Source organism: Crotalus tigris, unplaced genomic scaffold (genome assembly GCF_016545835.1).
Source record: "Crotalus tigris isolate CLP2741 ecotype Arizona unplaced genomic scaffold, ASM1654583v1 scf7180000020724.653033, whole genome shotgun sequence".
NCBI classification, from domain to species: Eukaryota; Metazoa; Chordata; class Lepidosauria; order Squamata; family Viperidae; genus Crotalus; species Crotalus tigris.
Window position 1 is genome coordinate 583188 of NW_024098152.1, and position 17838 is coordinate 601025.

Consider the following 17838-nt stretch of genomic DNA (forward strand, 5'->3'; position numbering starts at 1 on the left):
CTGTTTGTTAGTCTGTTGATTGTGCTGTAATTTGGCAAATTACTTCGTAATCGACCCATACTGCCTTATTTGGGCCCATTTAAATGTACTCTCCCCCCTCTTCAGTTCAAGACACCCCACAGCTCAGTCCTGGGAGACAGGCAAAAGCCCCCTCCTTCCCAGCAAAGTGCTTGGGGGCAGTTAGATGGAAAAAAATGGAAGGTGCACAGTATTTATAGGATATTCTGGGCTGGCAACTGGCCAACCAGTGCCCAGAACATGGGAAGGTTGGATGAAACTTGCACTTGTTAAATAGAATGGACTTTTCAAAATGGTGCCCAGTCAAATGTCTAAAGCCAAAGGCTGCATCTTACCACTTTTCCAGATAAGCCAGTTACTTACCTGGTATATATCAGTCCACAAGCCATGTCTTAACCACTAGGGCCACTGCACACATGCACATCCCCTTCTACTTAGGGCACTAGCAACTAAAATGAGGTCCTCAGTTGTGCAAACAGGATCTTCTCTGAATTATTCTAATTGTTGACTCCTAGGCAATTGCGTACTTTTCTATTGGACCGTCCCTAATTTGGCTTTCCAATGGTGCCCCCCATCACTGCTGTAGCTAGAACCCATCTACCCACCTTGCTGCTGCTTCTCCTTTTTTCTTTCCAATTTTTGTTGCAAGTTCACAATGCAGACAGGTGTCCTTGTCTCAACACCAGATTTGGTCATTTCACACACTAATTATTTTTAGGCCCACACAATACTATGAACCTTGAACTAATGCAGCAGCTGGACTCTACCATATGCCTCATCCTCAAAGCCCCACCTAATAAAATTACCAAAACTTCACACTATGCAAATACAACATATTGTGCCCTTAATTGGTCCACTGAAGCTAGGCAAACCTTTGGAGCACACAGGTGCAAACTTAGCTCCTATCTGCAGCTCCTTAAAAGTTAACTGCAGTTCTGCCTGCTCCAGATCACACCCTGGTCTTGAATCCAAGGCTCCCTGCAGCTTTGGGACTCGAGCATGAAGAACTGAAGGCCAAGAAAACCATCCACTCCACCTCCAATCAGCAGCGGTGAATACCCAGGTTTGCCCCAAGTCATGGGGTGTTTCCCCTGACGGGTACCAGGGGGGAGGACCAGAAGTGGTGCTGTATAAAGCGAATGGTAGCATTCTGGTCAGCTGTAACTTTAGTGATGGCGAGATGTTTTGTGAAGTGATGGGGCTTCCTGAAAGCTGTCCCTTTTAGTCTGCCAATTCCTCTCTGCCCCACTAGATCGGGACAGCCTTTGAGCAAGGATAGCTCGCAAACGGGACCAGCACCAGAGGGTATGTTTATGCCCACCGCTATTTGTAACTGGTAAACGATTAAAGGGACCAACAAGGACTCAGCTGAAACCTGCCTGGCTTGAGTCAAGCTTCTGGATGCAGAGTGGCGGGTTCAACCTGCTGCTCTCTGGCTCTGGGAGGCCACATGACCCCTGGTAAACCTACAGCATGATTCAACAACCTATTCCACCACTTGAGAGGAGAGCCGTGCCCCTAAGTCTCAACTGGTCCAAGAGAAAAGGCAAGAAATCCTGTGGGCATTCAAGGTGTTGGGTAAAAGCTCTGGAAAACCCATTTTATGCCATCTTGGCCCATTACCCTTGCAAGACATAGCAGGAGCAGCCCAGGCAGTGCCCTCAGCAGGGCCCTGCCTTGCCCTGGGTGACACACTCCCCCCATTCCCTGGGCTGCCCAGAATGGGCTCGGAGCTCCCCTTGGACACAGAAGCCCCAGGCCTCATCAGGACTCTGTGCAGGGCTGCTGGTCGAGAGGCTTCTTATGCCCCATGCAAAAGAGGCCTTGGAACTGGAGCTCCCAACGTTGCCCAGAGGCATCACCCTGCTCTGCTGGCACGACTCTCTCCTTGCCCTGCTTGATGGGGTCTCAGCATGTTTGGTAAAACCAGGGATTAAGAAATGGTGTCCTAGAAGTCCAAAAGCATCTTCAGTGATGGGTTTTCCAGGAAATAACTAGCCTAAGGAAGGTGCCAGCCATTTTAGCAAGGCCAAATATCTCTCTCTTTCGGGGAGTGGGAGGGAAGAGAGGCTTCCATGGGATCAAGGAAACTGCCTTTTCACACAGGTGCATATTTTGTAACTGCCCCTGGGTGGAACCTGGGGGCACATGCCCTGGGCCCTCCCAACGGTGCTCTGGCAAGAGGTGAAGCGCTTGGCTTGATGCTGGGTGATGGCTGAGAGGTTCCCCCCGTTTGAAAGGCTTGTGCAGAGAGGGCGCCGAGGTGCAGAATCTTTACACAGTATTTTATTTATCCAACAGACTTGCTGCTCAGTCCGAAGGGGAATCCCAAATGATACAGGTCAGACCAGAGGTACGTGATAAGGCATTCACAGACAAAAAGAAGAGCCAAAGCACTGAAGAAAAATGTTTCTGAGTGTATGTAAAATTACCACACAATCCCTCCAATATTTACTAGCCCGTGGCCGAAAGAAATGAACAAGATGTAAGTTGAGATGAACACTGGAAGGAAGCAGCTGCTGAGAAAGTCAGAGGGCGAAAGAAAGGAGGTGGGAGGGGGAGACGGAGAGGTGCTCTAGCTCAACCTGACCCACTGTTGCTTGCTTAGAGGGTGGAAGCATCGCCTCAAGCCGCCACTGCCAAAGCAGGTACAACCTTCAGGGTGGTAGAGGGTGCTCTGTATCCAGCCACAAATTTAGACTCCCAAATCCTGGCTGAGTCCACCTAATGAAATTACAGCTACCGACTCTCCTCCATAAACTCTGCTTCTCCTGCTACTTGTTCTGCCTGCACCTCTTGCTGAATAGGGACCAGGGTAAAGTAGCAGTAGTATTTGGCATCATTTTAATTTAGGGTTGTTTTATTTAAGTTTAATGTTAATTCCATGCTGTGTTTCAGTAAGAACAATACAGATCCTGTATCTGTGGCTCCAGTCAGATATCCAGTAGTACAAATTAGCTTCAAGTTACACATACTGAACAAAAGAGGTTGAGCTAGCAAAGAGGGCAGGGAAGAGGGAGAGAACAATATTTAACACACATGCAGGCTTTCCAACGCCACCTTCAATGCTCACCTGCTTGGAGGGAAAGTAAAGAGAAGGCAAGAATGAGCAGCCACGGATGGTGAACCGTTACCAGCATCCATCACCTCAGCGGTTTTGAATTTTCGTTTTGTTTTACAGCAAAACCATTACAAGAACTGTTCCAATGAAACCTGTAACTTCAAGCTAAACGCCCAATTTTAAACACTGGTATAAAATTGTTTAAACAATTATAAAAAATGAAAAATGCCACCATCTGCACTTCACAGTGCAAAATACTTCCGCTAGAACTCTAATGGCTTCCAGATGTTACCTCCAACTGACAGAAGACACACAGGAATTCAGAAAAAGCCTCCATGCAGCCAGTCCGGTTAGTGTCTTAAAGAAACTGAAAGCTGGCACCAGTAAAATCCACAGACATTCACTCTTGCCTTTTAAAGAACTTTTCAACTGTGTAAAAAAAAAAAAAAAAAAAAAAAAACCAACAGGGTAGGAACCTAAATTCTGGGACCCATCACAACGTCAGATAAGATGGCTCCCAGGGAGAGACTGAGGGGGGACTTTGAGGAAGGGGGGCAGAAGGGGGACAAAGATGGGGTCTTTTGTTGGCCTTGAATATCTCACTGGGTCTCGTCTTCCACATCCTGCAGCGCTTCTTTACTCTGTTCCTCACCTGGGAAGAAAAATCAGCAGAGTTAGGCCATGCCTGGGAGAGAAGCAGGCACTGCCACCTGACCTTGAAGACCCCTTTGCCGGTGCTTCTGGGAATTCCCCCCCTTCCCCCGTGAGTAGGGCAATCCATACAGCCCAAGGCACAGCAGAGGCAGATGGACAGTGGAGGGGCAGTGACCATAAGGCTCAACCAAGGGAGTGATCCCCAAGAAGTGTTCTCTCCCACACGGAAACCCAGTGAGGACAAAGGAAGCAGTTCAGGGTCCACATCTCACCAGCAAGATGTTAGTTAATCCTGCAAACCTACTCCAGTAAGAGCAAATTCTAGTTCAGGGGTGTCAAACTGCCGGCCCTTCATCATACCGAAGCTGCGCCCACCCCATTGCCGGCAATGCAAAAAGAGTCACGATATGTCGTGACACGTCATGTGACGTGGCGAGTTTGACATCCGTGTTCTAGTTACTTTTCAACCCCAAATACAAGCAGCTGTGGACAAAAGCAACTCAGGATCCTTTTGACCACAGATGTTTCCATGCTTCTTGTTAATTTGGAGCCACCTGATCCAACTGAAGCATGCAACAGAGATGGGCTGCTCCACTGCATTCTGCCACCAGCAAGCTGCCTCCGGCTCTCTGCACACAAGTCTCCCTAAGGTCAGGAGACCACACATCTAACACGGCTTGACATGCAATGGTCACATCAACCAGCAGAAAAGCTCGGCTTTCACTATGCCAGAGTTCTTTGGACAGTTCAAGAATTGTTTTTGTGCCAGTAAAAGGGACACACACAACCTGCCCAACTTGCTGGTTCACGGGGTCCAAGAAAGGCTAAATTCAGACAAAATAGCAGGCTAAGTTGTGACTCTACCCTCATGGGATGCAATGAAAGGACTGACCATCTATGAGGGTGTACAGTCAATCATCCCGCTGTATGTAAGATGTAGTGGTGGACCTTCACTGGGGGGGAGGGGGCAGGAGGGACAGTTGGTGCATAGCCCTGGCATGAGTCAGAGATGCAAGCATGATGCAAGCACGATTAGTGAGTGACAAGAGGGGAAAAGGTATTCTCCAGGGTCATCATGAAGACTTACAAAGTAGAGTATTAGAAAATGAACAGGTGGAGTTCCTTTTTAAGAATCTACATAATGGAAAAGGAAGGGAGAAAAATTGGAGTTAAGAAAAGGTAACCTATTGAATTTGACTATGATTAGAAAAAGCATCAAAAGGGGAGGAACCTCAGCCCAAATTTACTTGTTGAGCACTGAAATTGTAAGGCATCAGAAAACAGGAAAGCAAGATACACACACACACACACACACACACACACACACACACACACACACACAAAACCAGAACAAGGACTGCTGCACTCTGCCCCCATCCCCGTCTCTCCTGGAACCCTAAGCCTTTCAACCCTTTAGGAGGACAGGAATTCTGCAACGGGACACTGACCAAGACACCCAAGTCTGTCTTCTCAACCTGTATTCCACCAGCCAGCAAGTTACAAACTCTTGCATTTCCCACACCATCAGGTTTCTGTTGGGCAGCACAAACCAAGAACAGCAGTATCTAAACAATCATCATGCAGCTTCACCTAGAAGAGGTAATCATTTAGATGTTATCGTTCTTGGTTCTAAGGACTAGCCAGGATTCTGTATCTGACTCGGAGATCAATTGACTGGGTACTGTCCGGTCAGTGAATTCAGCGGCTGGCTGACAACCTAGGTTTGAAAACAGGGGAGGCAGCCAGAGAAAACACGTGCAGAACAGCAGAGGCTGTATAAATAAATTCTGCTGCCAAGCAACAGCGCTCTCTTTAGGTAAAAGCCGTTAAGAGTTTCCTTCCAGAAGTGTGATGTGCACCCGCTTTCTCTGTGCTGTCTTTGCCGAGATACCCAATCATCTCTTCAAGCTCCCCCACGCCAAGAAGAGGACAAGACCAGGACACCTGTGTCTCCCGTTGATGGAGACGGTGTTGGGAAACCAGGCTGGTAGGCGAAGAAGGACACGCTCCCCAGCCTCCCCCGGCTCTCATTCCACCAGGTTTGGGATGCAGAGAGAAACATTAATGTTGATGAAACCAACTGGGGGAAAGAGAGGGGGAAAGACCAGAGCAGCATTAGTAAAGACCAGGGAGTCTGCCCTCTCTGCGGTTCGGAAGAAAGGAGAGAATGCTCTCTGCGTGTTGCCCGGCATTAAATCTGCAGAGTTTATACTCCTCTCGGGAGGACAGAAACATGTGCTGGTGGCCTCAAGTTTAGATTGCACTGCAGTCCTTATTGTGAGAAAGACTTTGAAGACGGTGGGGCCAGAATTAAGCTGCATCAATCAACCGGAAGTGGAACATCCAGGGGAGGCCGCATCACCTGTGTCGAGCGAGCAGCGCTGCGTGCTTTGGGAACCCAATTCAGGGTGCTCGTCTTACATGCTTTATACCCAAAGAAACTGCAGGACCCTGGTAGGGCGTTCTTTGCACTCCTGGGTCCTTCGTGGGAACACTGTGCAGCTTAAAATCTACTGTTTTTTAGAATTTCAGACATTGTACTGCTTTGTTTCAAAGTTTCCAAAGTGATAAATGCTTTTATATTTTTATATGCAATATACATATTCTTGTGAACTGTCTCAAGCTACTGGAACGTCGTCAGCTAAATTTAAAAACACAGCAATAAACCCTGCTATTATAGACGAATATGGGACACAAGACAAAAGAGGTGAAAGAACTTTATATTGTCAGCTTCCTATCGGATCAAAACTATGATCCTCACCGCTATATACGTGGTATACCAGAGCCATCTGGTGAACCTTTACGTTACACATAATGCTGCAACGCGGAAACTATACGAGAACACGCACAATCCAGGAACACACAAACACACAAAAGTTTGTGAACCTTTTAGAATCTTCAATATTTCTGCCTGAATATGACCTAAAAGATGAAATATGACCTATAACACATTCTCCTCACAAGTCCTAGAACTAGATAAAGAGAACCCAAACAAATGTCAAAAACATACTTGGTTTATTTATTCCCTGAAGAAAATGATCGAAAGCTACATATTGGTGGGTGGGAAAAGTGGCCCTAGGGCTACCAGTTTATTTGAAGGGGAAATTAAGAGCCGTGAGTTTCAATTGGTGGGAAGGTGATCTGGTGTTAGCGTGGGAGTTGAAAGGGACCTTGAAGATCTTCTAGTCCAACCCCCTGCTGCTGAGAGGAGGGGGGGCATGCATACCAGTTCCTAAAAAAAAAGGTTCACATATAAAATAGGACTGCTTTTCTCAATGAAGAAATGACCAAATTTAATGTTTTTTGTTCATTTGTTTTGACTGAGTGATCTTATCTAGTTTTAGAGCTTGTGGGGAGAAGTAATCACATTTTAGGTCATCTTTATTCAGAAATATTGGAAACCCATAAGTTTCATAAACATTTAACCATTGCTCTGCTGTGTTTCCCCAAAAGTAAGACCTACCCCAAAAATAAGCCCTAGCTTGATTTGGGGGGGTGGTGGGCCTAATATAAGCCCTACCCTCAAAAAAGAAGCCCTAGTTTTAGGGTGAGGCACACACCTAAAAATCAAGCTGGGGTAGGGGTGGGGGTGAAGCGTGCCCTGAACCTGGCTTACCTTGCGGCCAAGCCTCTCCTTGCCAGCTCATCTCTTCTGCGGTGCCCCCAGGACTGCATTTCTCAGTCGAAGGCCTTTCCGGAAGGCCACTGCAGCCAAGAACCAAGCTATGGATTCAATCCATACCTTGCTTCTGCAAGGCCTCTGCAGCCAAAAACCAAGCTACGGATTGAATCCGTTGCTCAGTTCTTGTCTGCACAGGCCTTCCAGAAAGGCCTTTGACTGCAAAATGCAGGCCAGAGCTCCGTTCTGAACTGAAGAGTGAAGCTGCTCCTTCAGCCGCAGAAGTGGGCTGGCCGGCCAGGGCTGTCGGTGCCGGAGGTGAGTGAAAAGACACACACACACCGAAAATAAGACTTGGTGCCTCTTTTGGAGGCCAAAAACAAAAAAAGAAGACCCGGTCTTATTTTTGGGGAAACACAATATTCAACTACCAAACAACGCATTAATCATAGCCAAAATCTCAGCAATGCTCAGGAGATGAATGAATTCCAAAAGAGAAAGTAGGCTGGAAGAATTTAAAATCTTTTTATCTTTTAGATACAAATACAGGGGCTGAAAATAATAATTTACATTAATCCATTCGAACTATTACGTGTTATTCTCAGGTAACAACATAGAATGCATGACAAATATAAGTTATATTTTTGATGGGGTGAAAGAAATGTCATAAAGGGAGGGCTATAAAAGAGACAATTCTCTGTAACAGAATGAAGTTTGAAAATAAGATCAGAAACTAGATAAGTCTGCACTAACATTTCTGTTCAATGGCTGAAGATCCCTCCCCCTACAGTACCCTTTTCTCAAATTTTAAAATTACACTGTAGGAATTTTTTAAAACCCATGGCCAAACCAGGAATGGACTGCAACTCTATAAATATAAAAGGCTCTCCAGAGATTATCAGTCTCCATACAGCTGGAAGAACTTTGGAATTAATCAGGCAACTAGAAGGGTGGTGTGCTTTTAAATGTCCGGCACTACATCCATGACAAGGGTCATTCAACCAAAGAAAAGCTATTGGCACACCAGAGGAAATCCCTTGGAAACACAAAATTCAAAAGTAACGTAAAAGAAGCTCAGTTAAGACTTGTGCAGACTTAAAACCCCAAACTGGCCTGTGTTCTGCAGAGTACACGGTTGGGTTTCTTCCCACTTACCCTGTCCCTTTCATAAAAAATGAAGCAGTTTGCAGAATCTTCCCAAAAACAATTTATTGGCTTCTAAATACTTGGTCTAAGCCAGACTGTGCGGACCTTAATAACAAGGCCATGGAGCTAACAGCAGCTTCAGGTGCAAGCAAGGAGGGGGTGTGCGGTGGGGGAGCGTTGGTATGCTGAAGCCCTGACAGTTCCTCTGCAAATATGCTGAAGAGGGAGCTCTTTTTCCCATCTGTGAACTGCACACCCCAATATACACTATAAAAGGACCTCTGGGGCTGCTTCTTCTGCCAGGGGGAAAGAAGTATCTTTTATTCCAACTCCCTACCCAGCCCCCGGGCTGCCTAAGCTTACGCCCAGGGGTATGTTCCTATTCCGTTACGGTGTGTCACCCGAGGTCACAGGGGAGGCTGGGCCTGCTGGGGCTACTCACCATCACCCTGCATGTCTGAAGTCCATAGTGTCAGGTTATCACGTAACAACTGCATGATAAGTGTAGAATCCTTATAACTTTCTTCGCTCAGCGTATCCAGTTCTGCAATTGCGTCATCAAAAGCGGCTTTTGCCAACCTATAAGCAGAGGATGACCACAGTAGCAAAAGATGCCAAGAGAATCAACCGCTCCTGCTTGGTGAAGACCTCAAGCCTGGCAATAAAACAACCCCTCCCCCCCCAAGGTCACTTAAGTTTTGCAGGGGCCTCCCTTTTCAGGACCCGCTCGGTCTCCTCTGACCATACCTGTGGAGGAGGGAACCTCTTCCTCCTCCTCCAGTGCTACTCCAGAGCGATCTGAGGGCAGCCCTAGCCTGGAGCTCCCCGAGACACTCATTCCCGGAGGGCTCTAAGAGTCGCCGCTTCCTAGCTTCTCTTATTACTCTGCGTGCCTCCACTTACCTGCAGGCACGATCAGGAGAATTAAGGATTTCATAGTAGAAAACGGAGAAGTTGAGGGCAAGTCCTAGGCGGATGGGATGTGTTGGAGGAAGTTCTGTCATTGCAATATCACTAGCAGCTTTATAAGCCACCAAGCTGTTCTCGGCTGCTTCCTTCCGGTCATTTCCTGTGGCGAACTCAGCGAGATACCTGTGGTAGTCCCCTTTCCTGGACAAGGGAATGAAAAGCAGTCAGGAGCAAGTCCAGGCCTTGGAGGCGCAAGAAGACCTATTGCTGGAGTGGGTTTCAATCTCTTGGGGCCGCTGTTATTTCTAACTAATGGGATAAAGGGTTGAATTTTAGTATTTTAAACATGCCCACCTGCTCCCGGAGATTTGTGCAACCCCCCCCCCCCAACCTGGTGGTGTTTCAAAAGCCCCAAAGACCCGGCTCTTCACTCAAACCTTTGGCAAGTGTGATTGAAATTTCACTGGGAGTCAGGAAGCACATTAATAAATCATTACTATTGTGTTAACTAGCTATATTTGCATGGCATGTGAGATTCTCATGATTTGCCAATTACTGCATTCTTGATCCCCCCCCTCCGCAATTAAATATTTTAATGCAATAAAAATGAATGAGGCAGAAGGGGGAAGGGAACCAGGGCGAGTCAACTGAAAAACCAAACTGCATTTTTTTCACCAATTATTAAGTAACCTACTCTGGGAGCATAAACTTTTAAATAATAAATAGACCTACTTAAACCTGTTTGCCCAATGTGAACATCTTTGCTCATTTCTCTCTTGGCAGGGGGAAAAAAAACCCAGAACTTAGTTCAATTCTCTTCAGTTGAAAAGGCAGCACAAAGCTTATGCCATTTAATGAAAAATAAACAGGCTGCATGTTCATGGTGAGACAATGACAAATTTCCCCAAATCTCAGCTTATGCTTCTTGAGAGCTAAAGTAAGAGCAACACACGAACACCCACAGAGACAGAGCAACCCCCCCACAAAAGGATGCATTTAGGAGCTGATGGCTTATATGGGTTGAAAAACAGATACATGATGTAAAGAACAAAGGAACTGTTTTTTTATTCTTTATCCTTTGCTTCTCCCATCCTGCTTGTTTTCCTGCCTAGGCAGATGCAATGAATCTGCCCATTTCCTTACCTCCATGGGTGTTCAATATCTCCATCATGGTGGGAAAAAAATTCAGTTTTCATCATTCAGATTTGTTTTTTAAGACAGAGAGGATTTCTACAAATAAGCAGTTTAGTTAAAGCACACACTCTTTTCCACACACACTATGCCTACAACCTGGTACCTACATTTTATAATAGAAAACCTTCGATTCACCAGTATTGGCTGCTGGAATGAGGTGTTTGTCCAGTACGTCCAGAATATCACAACAGATTAGTTTCAATTCAGTCTCAACCTTGGAAGGGGGAAAAAAAAGCTTTTTTCAGAGAACTTAGGGTTTAATCAAAGCATTTGAACCTGAATTCAACCAACAACATATGAGGAAGAGAAAAAGAACTGCCAGTCAAATTATGCCAATACATTTTCCTGCCTCTCAGAGAATGCCCCCCTCCCCCCGCCCTGCTGATCTAGTCACAACAGCTGACGGCTCCAGCATTAGGCGGCTGACCTAAACAACCCCTGCCCCCCCGCAGCACCTATGGGAGAAGGTGGGGAAACTAGATAGGGACATCTTTTCTCTATACACTATTAAAACTCCCACTTCCACAATTTTAACCAATTTTTGAACCAAAGTATCTCAAATGGGCCAACTTACAGAACGTGTCCACAATCTGGGGCCAATGACTTCCTTGGAACTGAAGTCTGGCAAACTTTATAAAACATTTTACGGCACAAAATGATCATAAAACAATTTATGACATAAAAAATGCCATAAAAACTTCCTGTACTATACGTTCAACATGGCTATTTTCAAAGCAAATCCATCTCTGAGTGTATCCCAGCTTTTCAAGCGAAGGCGGTACAATCTTGTCACTGTGGAAAAAAGCATTGAGGAATCTGGTAAGGAAATATCTCTGAAAGGGATCACGGATTGTCTCATCTTTCCATTTTGGACCTGCTGCCGTGACACCCCATTCTCTGCTCCAATGGAAAAACAGGGGTGCTTCTTGACCAGCTGGTTCCTCTTGTACCAAAGCCAGGGCTCTGAGAAAGCAGTGGTCGGGGTTTATTCCTGAGCACCGATTTCACCAGATGGCATGTTCAGGTGGCATACTGATCCCAACATGCAAAGGTGCTACAAACTCTGGTCAAGTATTCCCAGCTAATCTTCCCTGATACCCTGAGTGGAAGAGCAGGGCAGCCTGACGTGAGGCAGCTCAGTGAGTGAGATCTAGCCTGTTCCAGTGAGGGACTGCCCATCCCAAAAATCACATCCGCACGGATATGCTACATCCCCACCAATGAATTCAGCTGCTGGGAGTAACCAGCCTAATTTTTTTCTATCAGGAACTGAAGACAGTTAAAACTCCTAAATATCTGGAAACCCTTTGAGGAGGGTGCACATCCACACTGTTTTGTCAAGGCAAGTGATCAAGGCACGCAGCTCTATTGCCCTAACATAGACCTCTGCTTTCCTCTCCTTTCAGAAAAAGAAAACTGAGATTTTGCCTCAAAATCAAATCCAGGGAGCCCCTCATCTGATTCCAAATCCAAGAGGCCTTGACTCTTAACCCTACAAAGGTGTGCGTACATACACGCACACAAGCTTGAATGACCTTTGCAAAGCCTAAGTGATCGTGGCAGCTGCCAGTGCAAACCAGTCGTCGTCCCCCCCCCCCAGGCTGAACCATCTCAACGTGGAAAACTGCATTATTTAGAATAATTAAAAAACGACTAAGGAAAATACTGCCAATATTGTTAGGGTCCAGACTGAGGCTTAAATTATATGACTAAAAAAATTCAGATATATTTGTGAAGTTCAACAGTTTCTCATTAGCATGTTTAGAGGCATTTTTGTGAAAACAAGGACTGAGGAGAGGCAAGGAAGCAGAGAACAACGGCTATTATGTGTGTTTCAGTTTTGAGTTTCCTGGAATCATTTATCCATCCTCTGCTCCAAAGCAAGAACTGATATTAATGAGCCATTTTGGCTTGACCCAGCAAACGGAGTGCAATTGTTTAGAATCTTTCCTTCAGTGCCATATAACATTTTTTTTAGAATTAGAGAACTTAAGTACAGTTCAGACAGAAGAAGTGTACAAAGAACCTATCAATAGCATGAGAAACTATATAGTTCTAAGTATCTCAGGTTTCTACGTAAGGCCCCCCAAACCTCATATATTGAGAATCTGCCTTACAACAATGAAGACGTCCCACTTCCTGAATCTATTTTAAGAATCTGGGAGTGCCTCCTTCCCCAAGGAATAATGGTTACCTCTCCTAAGCCAACCCAGTATCTGAAATGGAACTTAAATTCCATTTATAAACAAGCAAAACCTACGAAATAATGTTAGTGTGGAATGCTCTTCTTCTTCAAGAGGCATCCTTCCATTTCTGTCCCGCCCTCAACAGTTATTCTGTAGCCAGGAAACATGTTCAAGTTTCACCCGCACACAGAGCCATGCTCAAAGGTCTCTAGTAAGTAACGCACCAGAGCACTGAAAAGAGGATACATGTCTGAGGCATGCTCCAATGCCTCCAGACAGACTCTACAGCTCCCTTTCGTGGCAATCCATGTCTACCTTCAGCCCATTGGAAGAAGGAAGGAAGAGCTGTGCCAGAATGCCACAAGAACTACAAATGCTGTGGTCCACACACACACCCAGGACAGTGGAGGGGAAAGGGATAAAAAGATACCTCCACTCCACCCAGATGTCACTGCTACATAAACCTTGCAAAACAAAACACAGCCACTTCCAAGCACGGTTCAGGGGACTGAGGAGGCCCAATTGCAGCACTCACCATTTGCCGATACTCCCGGATCATCTTCAATTTGTCTTCCCCACCTTTGTTCTCTTCCTTCTGCTCAATGCTACTGATTATTCTCCAGGAGGCTCTTCTGGCACCAATCACATTTTTATATGCAACAGACAGCAAATTTCTTTCCTCGACTGTCAGCTCCACATCCATTCCAGCCACTTTCTTCATTGATTCAACCATTTCTAAAATATATATACACAACATACAGACTTACGTGTCAGGCTTCTCGTACCAAATATGGGAATAAACTTTACAGTCATCCAAAAATTAAACCAACATTGACAGTTCAAACCCAGAAACTTATCCTGAGCAACCAGGGACTATGACTGTCAGACAAATCAGGCTGCAACACCAACAGGCCTCCACGGAGCAAACGTAAATGCAAGCAGCAAAACTCTTTTGTGACACAATTTAACCAAAGCCTTCTGAAGCATCAATGCCACAGCAATGCGGAGCAGCCCGGAAAGCAAAGCTGCAGCCGTGGCAACTGGAGCCATGAGTGGCTGAGATCCCAAATGCAGGCAGCTCCACTGATTGCTTCTTGCAAATTCTTGCTATCAGCTATAGAATGTCTCCCCTGTACAGTAGCATGAAGAAATGGGATTATACTACAGGAAAGTAAGGAGGACACAGAAGGGAACCTCCCGACACAAGAGAAGGGTTGCTTAGCAAATGAAACTCAGATGCCCTTGGATTCGTATCAAGCCATGAGCATTTCCCTTGCCCATCCCACTAGAGCAATCTGGCCCTCTGGGACAGAGCTAGTTTTCAAGCTTATTCAAAAGGACCAGTCAAGATATGAGCACCCACGCATGTGCTTTCCAGCCATACTACATCCCTTACAATTTGGACGTGAATCAGTATTTTTAAATTGTCATTATTAGATTATTATCCTGCCTTTTTCATATTTAATTCAAGGCAGTGAAAATACCTAATACATAATAACATGGCCTGGACACCTGGCTTGGCAGTAGGACAGCTGAAAGGGATTTGGGTGTCCTTATTCATCACAAGTTACCTACAAGCCAGCAATGGGATGCATTAATTGAAGCAGGTTCCAGATTACGAACAGTGACTGTCCCCTTCTACTCTGCCCTGGACAGACCCCATCTGGGGTCCTGGATCTAGCTTTATGAACTATGGTTCAAAAAGGATACCAAGAAATTAAGTGTTTGGAGGATGACAAACAAGGTAGTGAATGGCTGGAAGACCAAACCCTAAGAGGAACAGTTACAAATGCTGGTTATCTAGTCCACAGAAGAGAAAACTGAAGGGAGACATAATAGCAGTTGTGGAACATCTGAGATGCAGTGGAGTGATTCTTTGTTGCCCCAGGACCAAAAGCAATGGGTTCAATTTAAAGGAAATACATTCAGGCAAAATGTTAGGAGAAACTTCTGGTTTGCATGAACTACGTCAGTCAGCGGAAGACTGCCACAGGAAGCAGCAAGTTCTCATTCAATCGGTGTCTTCAGAGGATGACTGTTCATCTGCCAAGGATGTCTTGGTGGGTCCCGTGCTGAGCAAGGGGCTGGATGTGATGCGTCCAAGGTGCTTAACAAGTTCATGACCACGATCATCTCTCATATGTACCTACCTGGATCCCTAAACAATTTTAGGAGTCTCTCTGCCAATATTTTGATACTTTTCATTGAGACCCCATTCATGATATGCCCTCTTCTAAGAACCTAACCAACACAGAACAGCACAGGTAAAGCCATTCCATCTCTCCCATGTATTGCAGAATTTAAATAATAAAGTAAGCCCTTCTGATATCTAGAGAGCCACTTCAACATCTGAGTGATGCAAAATACCTAGGTTTAGGAATATAGGAAGGATTTTGATTTTGTCCATTAAAATGTGTTTTCAAAATACGTCTTTCATCCCATTGTACAACTGTCAGCATTTTACAATTCATCAATACTTTAGATGGGAAGCACATGCAAACCACAGCAGCAGTATTCTTTATTTAGTATTTAGGGGTTCCAAAATCCATAAAGGATTCTGATCCCTTCCTGGCTTAGGTCCAAAGCATGGGAATAACTGTTCTTAATTTCATACTTTATTGCTGTGTTTACAATTAGTAGTGTTGATTTTATTATAATACTCTTTTTTAGGTCTATGCCCAGAGATATGTGCCCTGGGTGGACCTGACATACCCAAGTGGTACTTGAGGGGAGCGGACAGGAATACCAGGAGGCATGGCGCTTGCACTGTGCTTTTGCTTGTTCCCATGTACGTTGCAAAGTGGTGTTGGTGTTGGTGGGGTCCCAAAATGAGCCTTGTTCCCTTATGAGGCCAGCAACCTCCTCCCAGGTAGCTTGCTGGCCTGCTCACCCACAGGCTTTTGCTGATATACATAACAAAAACAAACAATAGGAGGAGTTTGGTCTAGCACACGGGTTTATCTTCTCTTCTTATTCCCCTACAACGTGGCTTGGCTTTTTCCAGCTTTCCTGCTAGATAGGCAGCCACCCCGGCCAGGGAGGGAGATGCTGGGGGACAGCCATCCAACTATTCCTGTTGCATTCTGAGAAAGGGCAGCGCATTCTTAGCCATTCTGGATGGGGGGCGGAGGGGAGGGTGTTGGGGTTTCTCCCCCCCCCCATCTGGGAGAAAAGAAGCACTTGCAACGCTGGAGATGGGGACCAGAGAAGGGGAAGGAGGCGGGCGGCGGCCGCCGCGGGCCGGAGGGGATGGCCCGAGGCGCTGGGCTCTGCCTGGGGCAAGCCCGGTCTCTCCCACCCAGCATGGGAGCCGCGCGGGCTTCTTCACGTACTAGGCGCTTCCGGGCTGCTGCTGCCCCCCCGCCCCGAGATAGAGAGGCAGGCCGCGCCCTATCCTCGGCAGCCCCCCGCCCCCCACCCTCCCCGCGGCCTCGGAGGGGGGGGAAGGTTGCTCGGGGGCTCCCGCCAAGCGGACCCGATGCCCGGAGACGCCCCGCGCGGCGGAGGGGGCGCCTCTTCTAACTGCCCCCCTCCCCAAGAGCCTGCTCCCTCCCCTCCTTCTGCCGCCGCCGCCTCCTCCCCACCGCCGCCGCCGCCTGAGCGCGCGGCCGCCATTTTGTCTGCGCCCCCCGCCCGGCGCTCCCGCCCTACTCCCTCCGCCTCCCTCGCCGCCCGCGCCGCCATTTTGTCGCCGCTGCCCCGCCGGCCGCCGCCGGCCGCCTTGCCCTAGCCCGGCGACTGCAGCCTCGCCCCCACCTGGCGCCCTGCCCTGCCCTCCCTCCCTCCCGCCGCCCCGCGCACCATCGTAGCGCTCGGCCTGCTCGGCCAGCTTAGCCTGGTAGACGAGGTCCTCCCGGTCGTCCATGTCCGTGGGGCGAGGGCGAGGGCGGCGACGCGGGGCGGATGGAGACCGATGGTCCGGCGGCGGAGGGGGCTCAGCCACGATCAGCTCTCGCTGCTCTCCGGGCAAAGATGGCGGCGGCGCCTCCTCCCGCTACATCCGGGCAGTGCGAGCGCCGCGCGCAGGCGCCGCCCCACCCCCTCGCCCTCCCTAGCAACGGCCGGCCCTTGGCAACCGCCGGGCGGACGCGGGTGGCGTCGCTGCTTCCCGCCGAGGCAGGCCGGATCGGGTCTGAGCCTTCGTCGTCCGGGGCTCCCGGGCCGGCCGAAGAAGCGCTGGGCCCCTCCTCTTCCCAGGGATATCTTGCCGGAGGGAGCGGCGTCCCCTGGCGGGGCGATTCCCGCGCTGAGCGGGCCGGGCCTTCGACCCCCAACCCGGCGGGGGCCCCCGTGGACGCGCCAGGCCTCGGTGCCCTCCAGGCCGCCCGTCCCCGGCAGGGCCGATCGCCGCTCCTCCTCCTCGGCCTTCCTTCTGACGCCGCTTGTGGCCACTTCTCCGGCTTTGTCCGTCGGCCAACTTTCTAAGCCCCTTTGACACCCCCCCCCCCACACGCACACCCGTCCTCCTCCCACGGGGACCCGGCACAGCCCACGCCGCTTCTCTTCCTGCTTTGTCTGGGGGCGCCCCCCCCCCACACGCAGGCTTTGCGCGCAGCCTGGCCCCGTTTCCCCTTGGTCAGGAGGAGAAGCTCGGGCGGCACTTCGCCAATGCATGAAGGGGATAACAATTGACCTGTTTTTAATCAAAGCCTGGCCTTGTTAATTGGGACAGGCCTAACCCGATGCGTCTAAACGACCAGCCTGCCAGTCTCTCCAAGGACCTTGACCCAGTGTGATAAAACTGGCAGCTCTCTGTCCAGTATCCAGGTCTTCCTCCTTCCCCTCTCGGAAGATGCTTGCCCATCAATGGACAGGAGAGTGTCAAGCAGCCTTTGAGAAACTTAAGAAGCTTTTGTCTATGGAGCCGGTGTTAAAACATCTGGACCCAGAACAGCCATTTATAATTCAAGTAGATGCTAGTGAAGTGGTTGTGGGAGCAGTATTATTGCAGAGAAACAAGGAAGGACAATTGCAACCTTGTGCTTACACCTCTAGGAAATTATCTGAGACTGAGCAGAGGTGGGCAGCTTAGGAGAAGGAGGCCTATGCTG

At 48.1% G+C, this 17838-nt stretch overlaps 1 protein-coding gene across 2 annotated transcripts; it reads right to left on the reverse strand.

Moving 5' to 3' along the window:
- Positions 1-2284: 2284 nt before the first annotated feature.
- On the reverse strand, positions 2285-16801 carry YWHAE (tyrosine 3-monooxygenase/tryptophan 5-monooxygenase activation protein epsilon). 2 transcript variants are annotated; one of them, XM_039368258.1, is made up of 7 exons: positions 16589-16801; positions 13323-13522; positions 10709-10815; positions 9402-9608; positions 8941-9077; positions 4821-4867; positions 2285-3731 (listed from the first exon to the last, which is right to left on the reverse strand). In XM_039368258.1, exons 1-6 carry the CDS (start codon positions 16650-16652, stop codon positions 4860-4862), a joined length of 723 nt encoding a protein of 240 aa, XP_039224192.1. In that variant the 5' UTR covers positions 16653-16801; the 3' UTR covers positions 2285-3731; positions 4821-4859. The 2 variants fall into 2 exon arrangements, with proteins under 2 accessions (XP_039224192.1, XP_039224191.1); XM_039368257.1 differs by lacking the exon at positions 4821-4867.
- Positions 16802-17838: the final 1037 nt, after the last annotated feature.

Coding starts and splice junctions, on each gene's coding strand:
- YWHAE (XM_039368257.1), bottom strand. CDS start 16,652: ATGGACGACCGGGAGGACCTCGTCTACCAGGCTAAGCTGGCCGAGCAG. Junction 10,816..13,322: donor TCCGGGAGTATCGGCAAATG/GTGAGTGCTGCA, acceptor CCCCCTTCCAAG/GTTGAGACTGAATTGAAACT. Junction 3,732..8,940: donor TTCAGACATGCAGGGTGATG/GTGAGTAGCCCC, acceptor TTTTCTTCCCAG/GTGAGGAACAGAGTAAAGAA.